The sequence below is a fragment of the Ambystoma mexicanum genome, chromosome 12, assembly GCF_040938575.1.
Source record: "Ambystoma mexicanum isolate Mex_15411 chromosome 12, UKY_AmexF1_1, whole genome shotgun sequence".
Classification (NCBI taxonomy): Eukaryota; Metazoa; Chordata; class Amphibia; order Caudata; family Ambystomatidae; genus Ambystoma; species Ambystoma mexicanum.
In genome coordinates, this window is record NC_090936.1 from 87,807,903 (window position 1) to 87,822,506 (window position 14,604).

The window sequence follows — 14,604 nt, forward strand, 5'->3', positions numbered from 1 at the left end:
CCTCCACCTTGCTCTTGCTCATTCCACTGCCGCTGTCCTGCTCCCGCCCAATTAGCTGCCATCCTTCCTTGTATTGCTATCAGCCCCTCCTCCTCATCGTCTCCCTCCCTGCCGTGTGGGAGTGCGGCTACTGCCGCTGCGACCTTCACCAACTTTGTCCGTACTAACTTTGCTTCGTCTGCCAATCTTTTCTGAGCTACCTCCCTCTCCCTTTCCTTAATGCGTTTACAATGGTGTACTATTATGCTCTGAATTTCTGGCCATCCTTTTGCTTCAATACCTGCTATCTTGTCGAGCGCTTTCTGCACTTCCTTTGGGAGCCCTCTTTTTATAATGAAGTAAAATAAAGAAGTCGATTGATACCAAGGCGTGCCCGTTTCCGCTCTCCACATCTCTTGGACCCGAAAAATGTAATCCATAGCCTCCTCCCCATCATTCATTGTACACTGCATCACGGACTGTAAGTCAGGTGTATCTGGAAATGTTTCGCGTAAGGCGTCCCACACCCTAGCCCGCACTGTGTTAAAGGAGGCCCCATCATGGCGGTCGCAGTCTAACGTTACTCCCGGGAAACCGGCTTTAACCCATACTCTTTCAGCCTGATCGCCCACCGCTGATACGAGCAGACTTTTCACATCTCCTACAGCTAGGGGTACCCCAACAGTATGTTTTTCAAAGGCGTATATCCACTTACTTGCCCCTCCTGATAACGGGGGCAATAGCTTTAGTAAGTTGGCTTTGTCCATTTGTGCCCATGGGATATAGTTAGGTCTCCCTCCTCCTCTGTGTATCAACGGGAGCTGTAGCTTTCCTTTCGTTATGGCACCCGGACCCGATGTGGGTGTTGATGTCTCTAGTGATGCCATTTTCCCCACTCTGTTCCTTAGTCGTCCCGACCACTCATCGTCCAGTGTTCTCACTGAACATGTGCCATCCCCCCCTTCGCTTCCCCCTCCCATAGCCAGGCTCAACCTGTCACTTTCTTCTAACTCGTCCCTTATATCGCATAGTAATTCCTCTCTATCCCCCATAGGCCTTTCATCATTGTCAGGATCTCCCTCACGTGTCTCTATTTCAATTATTCGTGTTGGTTCTTCCTCAATTCTGAACAGTATCTCACCTTTCTTCCACCCCTCTTCAGGTCTTCTTGTCTCGCCTGGCGCTCTAGACGTGCGCCCTGATCTAGTCGCATTAAGTGCTGTTTGTCCGCACATGTCTTTTATCCTTGAGAGCTCATCTTTTGCTATTGAGAGTCTTGACTGTAAATCATCTGTGAGTTTCTCTATGTCCACCCTTTGTGTACTCGCCTGGCCTCGCTCCCTTGTACTTTCATATGGTGGGGGTGCAGTGGGCCGGTGGGGTGTAGTAGTTGTCGGGGGAGGTACATACGTTGGATCACTGTATCCTTCTGCGGGTACAGGCTTTTTTAATATCGGGTACAAACTTATTACCTCTATTGGTGGCGCTACACTTGACAATTCTTTGATATCTTTCTGTATCATCAGTGGATTGTCTGTAGTGGATGGGAGATCAGGATTTAATGCTGGTGCTTTAGGCGGTGGTATCTCTTCAAACAACCTCCAGAGATCTATTATTTCCCTCCTATTTTGCAACTGTTTTCCTTTATACTTCAAGAAAATGCATGTGACCACCATATCCAGAACGCTTTTATCAAATGACCCTCCCTCTGGCCATATCTGGGGTAGCCCCTCTCCCTTCAACTCAGTTACCCATTGGTCGTGATATTTCTTAATCCGCTCCGCGTACCCTGGAAGACTTTTACAAATATGTGATAAGGGTGTTTCAGCCCCCATCTCTGTGCCCTCCTAGTGCTTATGTGTCTCTGTGTGTCTGCAGCTATGTAGTATCAATATTATTTTTCGTATTCTACTTCACATTCAATGTTATGCTCGGTTGGGCTCTCCCTCCCTTGACTCCCCTCCTTTGACTGCACCATACAAAACTGACTGTACACAATTTCTACTGTGTTCTCTTTGGGGGACACATACAAGAGCAACCCATCATTTATTTTGACAATATCAACCCGGAAATGAAAAGGCACCCACTCACGTCACTGTATCAACGTTGTCTTCAAAAAGTTTTATCCGGTCACACTTACCATGACCATTTAACAATTATACATTTATAGCCGTTTTACACATTCGCAACATCAAAGTCGTCCTCTGACACATACGAGGTGCACACACCTCTTGGTAGCATTCAATTCACCATTCGAGCTGCCCTCCCTTTCCTCCCTAGCCGGCTGTCCCTGTCTGTCTTACTTAGATAAATGGATGCGCATATACATATATATTTTTTTTTTTTTTCTCTCTACCCCTACCCCTAAAGAAAAAGAAAAGAAAGCAGTAATAGCGATCACTAATATATTCTCAGTGCCCCCTTTTGCTGAACACTTTTATCTTGTATTTCACTTCGTCATATATTCCCAGTACTAGTCAATATAGCACTATGCGGCGCCGCCTTCCATCCCCTTTCGGAGCTAGGTTCCCGTCACTTCTATCTCTTATTCACCTCGTAATCCTAATGGCCATATGCAAAGAAAAAGAAAGGAAATTTTAGAATAATCTTTAGTATATCTTCGTACCCCCTTTTCGTTCCCAGTCCTACACTTCTCTCCCCGCTCCCTTTACAATCGCTCACACTCAGTACTCACGTGCCCGTCTTGAACCGATAGTCTCCGAAACTGGGTCCGTCCAGGCAGTGTCGCCGTCAGCTCAACAGTCAGCCCCGACTCCGGCGAGCGGTACTCAAAGGGGATTTTTCAACCGGGATCCCGTACCCTTTCTCTATTGAGTGCGCACTTCTTAGTGTACCAGTCGCCGTTGGCGGGCAGCCTCCCGGAGCCGGCTCACCGTGCGTATCCCTTTTCGACCGGAGATTCTCGTGCCAAAAGGGGACGGTTATAACGAGTTTAGGAAGAAATAATATCACGCTATCGGGGTCACCACTGAAGGCAAGCGTCCCCAAACAGCACGATCCTCCCCGCAATGAGAGACAATGAAGGACTCTCCCAAAATGGGAATAAGGCCAAGACAGAGTGCGGGTGAGCGTAAATGGGAGTTTATCAATCAGAATAGGGCATGCAAAGGACTCTGCAAACTCCGAGAGCGCTCTGTCCGACAATAGCAAAGACAGGCGTATATATTTACAAAAAACGTCATAAGAACCTACACACTATAGGGGGCACAAGTTCATGGGGATTGGGTGGCGACGACTAACTATAGGTGCTGCTGTGATGTGGTTGGCTTTGGCTGGAAGACGTCACTGGTCAGCCTCGTGGGTTGGGCTGGGCCTGGCAGGGTGGCAGAGTTCATCCAGGCGGTGTTGTGGGGCCATCGCGGCCAGTGGCAGAGATGAATGTCTTTTCCTGACTTATTAGCCCTAGGCCATGCACACCGCAGTCATTCAGGCATTTTGATGTTATCTTCTTTAGTAAATCTTTCAATAGGTTATACAACAGGTTAATGCAACACAGGAAGAATGCACCTTGTGAGGGGACTGGAGGTAATACGTTAGGGCATGGTTACCAGTGTCCTGTTGACCGGGGCCATAGGTCGAGGGGCTAAGCTTAAGCGCCTGGGACGGGCGGTACATGTCTTTCTGCCTTGTTAGAAGTTGTTATGGATGTTCCGCTGTGTGTTGTCAAAGTGTTGGGTGTCTTGATTGCACAGGGCCATAAGTCTGAGATGGTCCGGTGGGTTGTGAGGTTTACGAGGGGGCGCGTGTGTTCAGGCAGAGGTTTACTGCTGTGCTGTAAATAATGCATGTGGCAGGTGGTGGCCTTGGGTGCTACAGAGGGGGTTACAAATCTTTGAAGCGACTCCAGTCTGGTTGGGGGAGGTAACGCAGCGCGGCGCGGTCTCTGCTCTCATGCCTTGGCAGCCTTCGTAGGGTGGGAGGGGGAATGGCCTTGCACGTATTTCACAAAGGTATCTCCCTCGTGTGTTGCCGATTTGGGTAAAGACATCATAAACATTTGAACACTCTATAATACTTATTCAAAACATTACAAAACATGCATTTAAACTTTGCTGGATGTGTCTTGATTATACCCAGTCTGAGCACCTTATTCATACATTATGTTTTAACAAGTACAGTATTTAGTTATATGCATATACATTTGCAGTAAGTGAGGTAGAGTTAGGATTGGTGGAGAACATAGAAAGTAACCCGCCATTTGTTCGTGACGGTGGTGGCGCATGTGGGGCCTAGACATGCACACATGACATGCGCCTTCTCGTGCATTCTTCACATGGGCCCTTTGTATGGTTACATTCGTTTTCTTGTGTCCTCTAGCAGCATTAGTTCAGTTATGGCGCGAGCCCATGGGGTGTAAGTTTTCCAGTCATACACGTAACAAACAGATTCCTGGTGCGTTCCTTTATTATTAGCACCCTACTGCAATGGTATAGGCTCACCATCGCTTATATCATGGGAGCATGATTTCTTGTAATTATACATCTTACAGGCTTTTGTAATATAAGGGATTTTATGGAAGAAAAGCATCCTTTGCAAGTAGTCTCAACATTAATATACAAAGATTGTCTGTCATCTAACGACCATTTTACTGTTCTTTTCATTTGCCTAGGCCTGCTGGCCGGGTCATGCTGGGAGCGATGATACTGCGGGAGGTGAACTGTTACAATGTTAGTGTATTACACTAGCTCATGTCCGTCTTGTTCGTGGGAACGTGCTCGCAGCGGATCTGCCAGGGTGCTGCGGCAACAAGGATGACTGAAACCCTCCAAGGGTGGGGGCCGCGCTACAGTGCGCTGAGCTCACACCATCTTTACCAGACAAAATGGTTTCTGGGCCTAGCTAAATTTTAATACATGTGGGCAATTAATACGTGCGGGCAATGTCTCCAGTGGGTGAACCCTCCACCACCTGGGCCCGGGTGGCATGAGGGGACGCCCAAAAGAGCCACAGTCCTCACCTGGGGAGAAAGCGTAGGCGAGGGGGGGTCTTCTTGGACCAGTCCTCCCCTACAGTATTAAAGTTCCCCAATGTCTTTAAACGCACCTTGTTTTGTCTTTCAGATGCGGGATGCAGCGCCGAAGGCCTCCGGAGCGTGCGAAGAGTTGGTAAGCTTTTGTCTTTCAGATGCCGGAATGCAGCGCAAGGCGTTGGTGACGGCCGATGGACCAGGTAAGTGAAGCGCCGTCACTGAAGACCGTAATGCTAACCTGTTCTTTCTTGTCTTTATAGGTGTTGCTGAAGACTGGATTCAGGATGGTAAGCCTTTTTCCTTAGGCCCAGGATCAGATGCAGAAGACACGGTGAGCGTTCTGCTGCAGAGGATGCAGAATAACGCAAAGCAAGATTCATCCATCGGGTGTGGTTTAAATAGCCTCCTGTAGTACTTCGGTGTCTCCTTCCACAGCCACGCCTAGGTGAGAAAAGAGTTCCTGCTTTCCAGAAGAGTTCCAGTGTTCTGAACCTAGGGAGTGGCTCCTGCCCCACCCAACAGGAAAAGTAGTTCCAAACAGAAGAGGATCAGAGGCTCAACTGGCAGGCAAGTAAGCAGCATGGTCTGCTGCAGGTAAGTCCACCCAAGCATTATGAGCCCGGCGCTTCCAGCGCTGGGACTGGACATATTTATGAGCCTGGTGCCACTGGCGCCAGGACTGGGTCCAAAAGGTCCCAATTGGGACTGGTTGGCACTCGGAACCTGGGTTATGGATCTGCTTCCAAGGGAGTTGGGAAAACCCTGACCTTTTGGAAGCAGAGATCATGACAGAAGTGTAGCACGAGTACAGATATAATAAAGCCGATAAGGGTAGATAAAGCCAGAAAACATCTATGCACCTTCTACTTCACAGGTGAGGAATGGTGGGCGCATGTGAATCTAAGCAGATACAAGCATCAGAAATACGATTACAGTGAGTAATGTATTCCTTCTTAGGCTTGTGGATCTGCTTACATCACATGCTATGCATAGATTAGCGAGCAGTGTCTGGAGAAGGTGGTGGTTTGTGGGAAGGTACAGCGGCAAATAGATGTTTTAGCACCACTTGTCCCACCTGTGAATCTGCTTTAGAATGTGTGTCAATATATTCATGCTGAGTAAAAGTATGTATGGAACTCCATGTAACTGCTTTGCAAATGGTGTCCAGTGGGACGTTTGCAATAAAGGCCAAAATAGCTTCTGTACCCCTGGCAGAGTGAGCTCTTGGTGTGAAAGGCAGAGTTTTGTTTGATAGGGAGTAGCAGAGCTGTATGCATTTCACTATCCATCTGGAGATGGCGTTGTTTGAAACGTGATTGCCTTCCGTGACAGGTGCTACGGAGACAAACAGTTGGTCTGTTTTTCTTAGCGGTTTTGCCTTGTTTACATAGTAAAGAACCACTCTCCTTACATTTAGTGTATGGAGGTTTTTCTCAGCTGCGCTTGAAGGGTTTTGAAAGAAAGCGGGTAGTTCACTGGACTGGTTAACATGGAACTTAGATATGAACTTAGGTGAAAACCTAGGGTGTGTTCTTAGTACCAACTTGTCTTTGTGGATAACAAAAAGAGGGGCTTGCGCTGATAAAGCTTGTAGTTCCCTGACTCTTCTTAGGCAGGTGATGGCCACCAGAAAAGCTGTTTTGTATGTTAGGTGTTTAAGGCTGGATTTATTCATAGGCTCAAAGGAGAAGGACCTATGAGCTTTTCGAGTACCACATTTAGATCCCACCCTGGAGGCAGGTTTGAAATGGGGGGGTAAAGCCTTTTTACTCCTTCCATGAATGCCTTAATGACAGGGACTTTCCACCAGGACACCTTGCTTTGAGAAGTGGTGTATGCGGATAGAGCCGCTAAATGAACTTCGATGGAGTTGAATACTAGGCCAGAGTCTAGTAAGTGGAGCATGTAATGAAGAATGTGTGATGTAGTACATTCGATAGGGTTTACATTTTTTGACTGGCACCATATTACAAATCCTTTCTGTTTGTTAAAGTAACAGTGTCTGGTGTTTGGTTTACGTGCGTTTTTGAGGATTTCTATACACCTTTGAGGTAGTTTTAAATGACCAAACTCTGACTTCAGGAGCCAAGTTCATAGATTGAGGATGTGGGTGTAACATCGTGTTGTGTGGGAATGTTGAAGGGCCACAGGAGTTTGATTGGATCGCACATTGCCAGTTTGCGCAGATGTGGGAACCCAGGTTGTCTCACCCACAAAGGAGCAGCCAGAGTTAGATTTACTTGTTCCTAGTGCATCCTGTTCACTATTCTGCTCAGGAGCAGTGTTGGGGGAAAAGCCTATACCAGATCCCATAAGTGAGGATTGCATTGTGTGCCAAGAATGCCAGCGACCCTCCTGGGTAAATGGCAGAGTTGGGGAGGCGAGGCCAAGCCTGTGGTACTAACTGTGACTTGTGAACTGAAAATATCAAAACAAGAAAGAAGCGCATACAGCTGGCGAGTTTGCAAGTGACCTGAGAGACTGGAGTGTGTTAAAGCAAATGAAACAGCAACATTGTATCACAAGTGAAGGCTGCACACATGTGGATGACCCATGAAGAAAGGCAGTCCTGGGAATTAACTTTGAAGTAAAAAGCAGCTGTGAGATCAGCAATACTAAGTAACTGAGTGGTCTGGCAAAAGGAAGTAGCCCATTTGAAAGTCTCTGTAAAAGGTACATTGTTTGAATTTATAAAGCACACAAATGGCGAAAGCAAATTAAGTGAAAGTAACCGTGAACTTTGAGTCAAAGTGGTCCTGCGGTAGTCTGGTAAAAGTGCCACGCACATTTGAAAATGTTCGACAGGGGTCTGAGCCCGATTGTGGGCGACCCGAAGTACATTAAACTTGGCGAAGGGAGTCCCCATGCAAGTTTGTGTTGAACTGCGATGTGAGAGGTCTGAGCCCGATGGAGGGGGACTTTGTGAACTGTGTGCTGTAAGATCTGAGCCCGGCAGAGGGGGGACCTTTGTGAACTTTACGTTGGAAATACAATTTTGGAAAGTCAAGAAAAAGACTTAACGTGGAAGGTCAGGCGGGCCTCAATCCATGGTTTGGAACTGCTAAGAGTGTTAGAAACTGAGCCAGAGTGTGTAATCTGCCTACTGGGATCGCCTTACTCTGTGAGGTGTAACGTGAGGAGGCGAGCTGGTTCAACTACCTTTATTCTTTGAACACTGATTTTTCCTTTTGCATACATTTCTCCTTTTTACACTTTTTGTATGAGATAGGGCGGGCATTATGTTTTGATAGCATAGGCCATTTACTAGGACTGTTTTTCTTTATCGGTTGATGGTCGAGACTACTCCATCTTATTTATAGGGCAAATTAGGAGTTTCTCCGACCAACATTTTCAATAAAAAGGTCTCAGGCATACTCTTTACTTCCCCCTTTCTCTCTATCCTTCCTCTAGTCAAAACATTGATATCACCCTCTCAGTCCCAAAATGTACCTTCACTATTTTACAGCACTCTAACAGTCTTTTACAATCCTTTACCTGCTACACTCTCCTCGCTGGTCTCTTGGTCCACCTCTAGTGCTCCCGACCTCAAACCCCTTTCAGTCTCCTCGGCACCAACTTGCTTTTTATAGCCCAGTCTTCCCTGTTGTGGAGTTCCTCTCAGCTCCCATTGGTCCTCTATGTCAGCAGTTTCCCATGGCCAATCTCTAGCTGATCTATTTCCCCATGGGATGAGACTTCCCCTTGCTTCTGCCCTCTTTTCTATAGCCATTCTTCTGTAGGCAGCCATATGCTCAGGCTGCTTGTTTTTACAGGGATTTCCTCCAAGCTTTGGGGAGTTTTGCTTTCAACCGGGGTTAGGGAGGATTTCTGGATCTCCCCAGTTCCACTGTAGTCTCTTTCCATTATCAGTCCTTTTCCTGTTATCCGCCCATTTCCCTGGGGTCCATTCATGTTGGCAAGAGAAAATTCCAGTCCATTCCAATTCTGGTCATGACTCCATTCCCCTGCCTAAGGGCCAGGTTTTCTCGGTCAAGCCAAGGTGCATTTTGGGACTGGCGGTTCCGGTCTCCCCCTACTTTTTGTTTCATTGGCTCCGGGATTCCTGTCCGGCTTTGCAGTGGTTGGGTGTTCACAGGTCTTTGTGTGTTCTGAAACAGAAGAAAAAGAGATCTAGCTAGGACAGAGGCAGATAGGTATTGAGGCTGGGGCAGCGGTAGAAACAGCCCTACACATATTCAGGCACTCTGGGGAGCCAGGGAGTGGGTTCCCTCTCAACTCCCTCATGCCACCACTGGGGTAGGATCGGCTCTTGCCTCAGTGGTCACCTACCTAGGATGAGAGGGGTCCATGTGGGTCCCTGACAGGATCATGTCCATGACCCTGTCCCAAGTAGCAGAGGTAGGAGTCATGCATTTGTTTTCGGTGGTTGGCCACAGGTACATGGAAGGATGATACAGGAGGAATAGCCTACAAAGTAATCTGAGTGCAGCCCCCATGCACTGCTTTGGGCATGAATGATAAAGCTTTGGATTCAGAAGTCTGTGGAACAAGAAATCATGAAAGGTGAGGTCATGGATTGATTCTAATTGAAGAGAAATTGGGCGTTATGGTGCTAGGTACACTTAATTGAATGCATCATCTTAAGGTAGACACTGCAGCAATGATTCAGGCAGGACTTCACCACTGCGATGCTCAAGGATATCTGGTGCGTCTGTCAGGAGAGGGGTAAGAGTCCACCAATCAGATGCAGGTTGAGGATGTTGTTTGAAGTATTGTTTTCTTTGTAAGGAATACACACATTGTCAATGTGACTCAACAAATTCAAACCTTTGGAGCATAAAGTAGAGAGCAATCCAGGATTATTCATGGTTCCAACTTATGTAACCCCAGATCGTTTCAAATTGGAAATTAAGCACTTCAAAGGCAATACAAGGAAGTGGCTTACTCTGTGGTAAAACAATCCACGTGTGGTTGGGGGCATGCATCTGGTCTAAGACACCATTAATACTGGGAGACCACCCTTCTCATTTAATTAAAAATGCTGAATTACTTTAAATTAAAGACAGATGATTGTTAACATATCACAAAGACTACATTATTAATAGCTCGAAACATTAACAACTGACCTTTCCTTTGTTGATCAGCTGCCTTTTCAGGTCTGGTGAATTTACAAGAGCTGGATTTATCGAGTAACAACCTATACAACTTTGAGTACGGAGTGCTGGAAGATCTGTACTTTTTGAGAAAGCTGTGGCTTCGAGACAATCCTTGGAAATGTGACTATCAAATTCACTACTTGTTCTACTGGCTGAAGCACCACTACACTGTTAACTTCAATGGGCTGGAATGCCGAATGCCTGAAGAGTACAAAGGTTGGTACGTTGGGAAATATGTTCGTAGTTATTACGAAGAATGCCCAAAGGACAGATTGCAAGCCTATGGGGACAAGGACATCGATGAGGAGGAACTAGAGTGGCACAAAGTACACTCAAAGCATATCCAGCCAGATAAAAAACATGGTGTCATAATTACTGTATTAAGTTGAGTTTGTTGTGTATGACTGGTCGAGTATTTATGTCACAGAAAAAACAGTTTACAAGTTATTGATGTTTGTTTAAAATAAAGCACCATTTGGCAAACCAACAGGTCATGAAATTGTACAAATACATGCTTACATAGCAATGTCAAGACAGGTCACTCACTATGCTGTGGAAAAGGGTAAGCAGGTACAAAGAGGGAGGTGTAAATGGACAGATACTGTTAATAATTCCTTTCTAATAGAAAATGTATGTGCTCTGTTTGCAATCTTCTGCATCCTGGAGGAATTTCCATCATAACATTCTCAAAATATTGGCCATATGAAGGCCAGATTATGAATCTGCTTGTCTCAAAATGTCGGAAGTAAAGGCTTGTGATTAATGAAATGAAGTAGTTGCTATTTCCTTTCTCTTGTTAAGATCGAGGCACCAGGTGAGGCTTTCAAGGGGGTTTAAACAGTATCAAACTTTACAAAAGGAAAGGCATGAAAAAAGACCCTGTTAAATCGCCACAATGTAAAAGGAAATCGCCCAGGTCAAGTGCATTCAGTACAAAAGAAATCTGAGCATATATGTATAGCTCACAACCAATACACAATGCATTAGCATGTACAAGTCTTAATACAGTAGGCCAAGGGTCTGCAAACTCTAGTTCACCAGATGTTTTGGACTACAACTCTTACGATAGCTCATTTTGCTTTTAAAATGGCCCAATCCAACCAAAGCACATTGCCAGTATGGATGGCTAGACATTCAAGCCATACTTCCCCCACTTAGGTGCAGGCTATCACATTGTGCATTTAAAGGGGCTGCTATAAACATTACAATCATTTTAGATCCAATGAGTAGCAAAAATGTACAACATTGTGAGATAGACATAGGATCTTGGCTACCACTGGGATATTATCAATGCAGCAGACTTTAGAATAGTTTAAGTTATCCAGTGCCCTTTTAAGGGAGATGGGAACCAATGACTCCTGGAGAGATTTATTGCTGAGGTCTTTACTGACTGGATCACAAGATGCCAAGGAAGGCATGGGTCTAGAGAGGAATTGGTGGGTTTGAATCCCTGCCGGAGAGGTACAAATGTGAGGAAGAAGCATTTACATTTTATATTTGTAGAAATACAGGACAGGCCTACCTAAAAAGGAAAATACAAATGTTGAAGAAATAAAGGCCAATGTGCCTCTTACCTATGCCTATCCGAAACAGGTGAACTGACCCCATGCATTATTTTTATTACAAACTGTGCTTTACATAGATGATGGAATATTAGGATGCTCTCGAAAAGGCTTGCTGTTCGTTTAGTTATCTGTCCTGACCTATCCTCTTCTACATAATCTGGATATCCACCATATGAACATACATAAATTAGGCTCCAGAGCCTATGCATTATGAAGGGCCACCCTGGGCAGGGTACACGTTTACCACCTGCCCCTCATAACTGTCTAATTTGATGGCTAATGCATCCTTGACTATGTATTCCGTTAGCTTACCCTGTCTGCAAACGGTTCTGTAAATCTTGACAAGTGCTTTTAGTTATTCATAGCAAAACATCTCAGGAATGTCCTCTCGTTTACCTAACATATATGAAGACTGTACATAATAAAAGTGGCAGCTCTGCTAGTGGAATGTAATCAAGCACAACCCAAGAGCAACATTTACTTCCTACTGTCATTCAAGACATAATACATACTGCATAAATAATATGAATGAATGAATGCTTTGTGTCTCCCTTCTGCCTCGCCCCATTACTCCCCCCTCTTCTTCCCAGACTCTCGAAGGACAACAAGCTCCTTTATTTTGGAGTTAGCGGAACAACAGGATGAAATCCATGCACATGTGAAAGTCACTATAATATAGAGCACTCTTCCAAACAAGCCATGGAACTCACAATATACAGAGGACGTCTCATAACCAGTAATTCTAACTGGAGACGGTTTAGGGATTCACAGACAGGAAAGAAACGTGTGTTTGCTTCTAGGACTCCTGGAAAAGTAGAACGTTCCACTGAGAGGCATAACACATATTGTCAATGCATTCTGCTTCTTTTAACTGCAACTTCAAACAAAAGACATCTGTGTAATATTGGAAGTTGTTCCAAAACAATAACAAGATTTGGACATGGACTATTTCCCTCAATAACAATACATATAGGTAGAGCAAATTCAACTTGTAAAGCAAACAATTCAATACTTTGAAAAAGTTCCATGTGTGTCATGAGGGCTTGAGGATCACTTTGCTTTGCTTCGTAATCCTCAATCATTCAGGAGACTATTTGTCCTTTTTGCAATAGAACCTATTTGCTTTGTTCCATAATCCTCAAAGAAGACTGTAGATGTCCATTTTTCCCATAGGACCACCTTCCCTTGTTTCACAGTCCACAGCCCTTCAGCCGTTTCTAGATGTCCCTTTTCCTCACAGAACCACTGTGTTTTGTTTCATAGTCCTCAAGCCTTCAGGAGCTTCCAGATACCCTTTTTACCATAGAACCAATTTGCTTTGTTTCGTTGCTCCCAAACTCTCAGTAGCCTCTACATGTCCCTTTTCTTTGTTGCAAATAACCTCCTTGCTTTGTTTTGTAGTCCCAAAACCTGCATTAGACTTTAGATGCCTGGTGCTGCTAAAGAACCCCTTTGCTTTGTGTTATACTCCCCAATCTCTGATTATCCTCTAGATATCCTTTTTTGGCAAAAGCCTTGGTACATCATGTACAATGATAGCTACTTAACCTAGCAGCGTGAACAATGTGATATCAGTGTTCAATGATAAAATTGTCTTTGCAATCTATGCTAAATTACATACATCACTGCAAATCCAGTGAAATAGTTCAATCAGCTGTCAATGTTTCACACAAAAATCTTTCTCAATGCATTTAAATCACGTATCCCACTAGAGGACATTGTTGTAGCAACGTTTAAAAGTATTCTTTTTCCCAAGGAAAGGCATGCTATATTTTGTGTTTTGCTGTACCTTTTTTCCTTTGATTGTATACTAATGTTTAACTGAAACCAGTCCGTATTTTGCTCAGTGCTCACCTTTTCTGTTTTTGGGGAATTAATCCCTTAACAGCTTGTAAAATGACAGTGAGACAAGGTCACTTGTTTCTGGGATATTATGTGAACAGTCATTGCTGTCTTACTTTCTGTACATATGTTTTTTTAAATAAATAATTCTCCTCATCTTTAGCCTTTTTGTGTTTGACTTTAAGCTAACAAAAGACGTTGCCCTAGTTTGGGGAGTTTAGGAATGTGCAATTATGCATTTAAGTGACACAGAGCGATCACAGACACAAAAACATCTTTCTAACACCGTTTTACTGTGTTATGTTACAACGGAAACCAAACCGACTCCCTGAGGGGCAGGAATGTGTATACAAGTAATATCATTATGGCCAGTTTGGTTATTAGCCACAGTGTGATCAGTTCTCAGGATAAACTCAAATACCAGTATGTCAGTTCCTGTTAAGTCCGAGTCCTGGCATCTCTCGTCGGTTTAAGACAACAAAATTGATGCGGTGACAGTGGCAGGTTGATCTAAACAACCCACTCCAGATAAAATGGCTCTCACTATTCCTCATGTGGCTTCTCGGGATTCCCTCCCGTTGGTCTCAGTCTCTAGAATTCACAGCTTCACTGAGGCTCTTGTGCACCTAGGGAACGGTGAGGAGGGCTCCTTTTCTCGGGTCTCCAGCCTTCCCTGGAGCTTGATGGTTGATTGGTAGTGTGGCTTGAAGGAGGACTGTAGGGTTAGCCCATGGTGATGGCTGCACACTTGCAAACAGCGCAAAATGCTGAAATAGTCAACAATGCATAATTATGTCAGAAAAACATGACCTTGTGAAATGACAAAAAATATTAAGTACAATCGATAGTAAATGGTGAAAGAAAATATGTAACCAGTGTACAGGCAGACGACAATGACCAATGCATTACACACCCCAATTGGTCCTTGATCAGGGCGTATGTAGTCAGTGTGACAAAACAAGGAAAACGACAGAGATTAAATAGTAAGGTTCTGGTGATGAAACGTAATGGTGTGCAAGAAAAACTGTTTAAAAAACCGTACCTGGCCTGTGACATAGGAAAAAAACACCAATCATCACTAGACCATCCTGTGATCTGAAAAATGGAAGAA

The 14,604-nt window shown here is 44.8% G+C and overlaps 2 protein-coding genes across 3 annotated transcripts in view; one reads left to right on the top strand and one right to left on the bottom strand.

Annotated features, from left to right (window-relative positions):
• The window catches only part of LRRC17 (leucine rich repeat containing 17), a 289,859-nt gene extending 276,210 nt beyond the window's left edge, over positions 1 to 13,649 (top strand). Inside the window, exon 4 of the mRNA XM_069628060.1 lies at positions 10,075 to 13,649. Within this exon, the coding sequence (XP_069484161.1) occupies positions 10,075 to 10,475 (401 nt within the window). The 3' untranslated portion in view covers positions 10,476 to 13,649. The remainder of the gene's footprint in view (positions 1 to 10,074) is intronic.
• FBXL13 (F-box and leucine rich repeat protein 13) overlaps positions 1 to 14,604 on the bottom strand; it is a 2,326,763-nt gene that overhangs the window by 1,261,392 nt on the left and 1,050,767 nt on the right. The window lies entirely within an intron of this gene.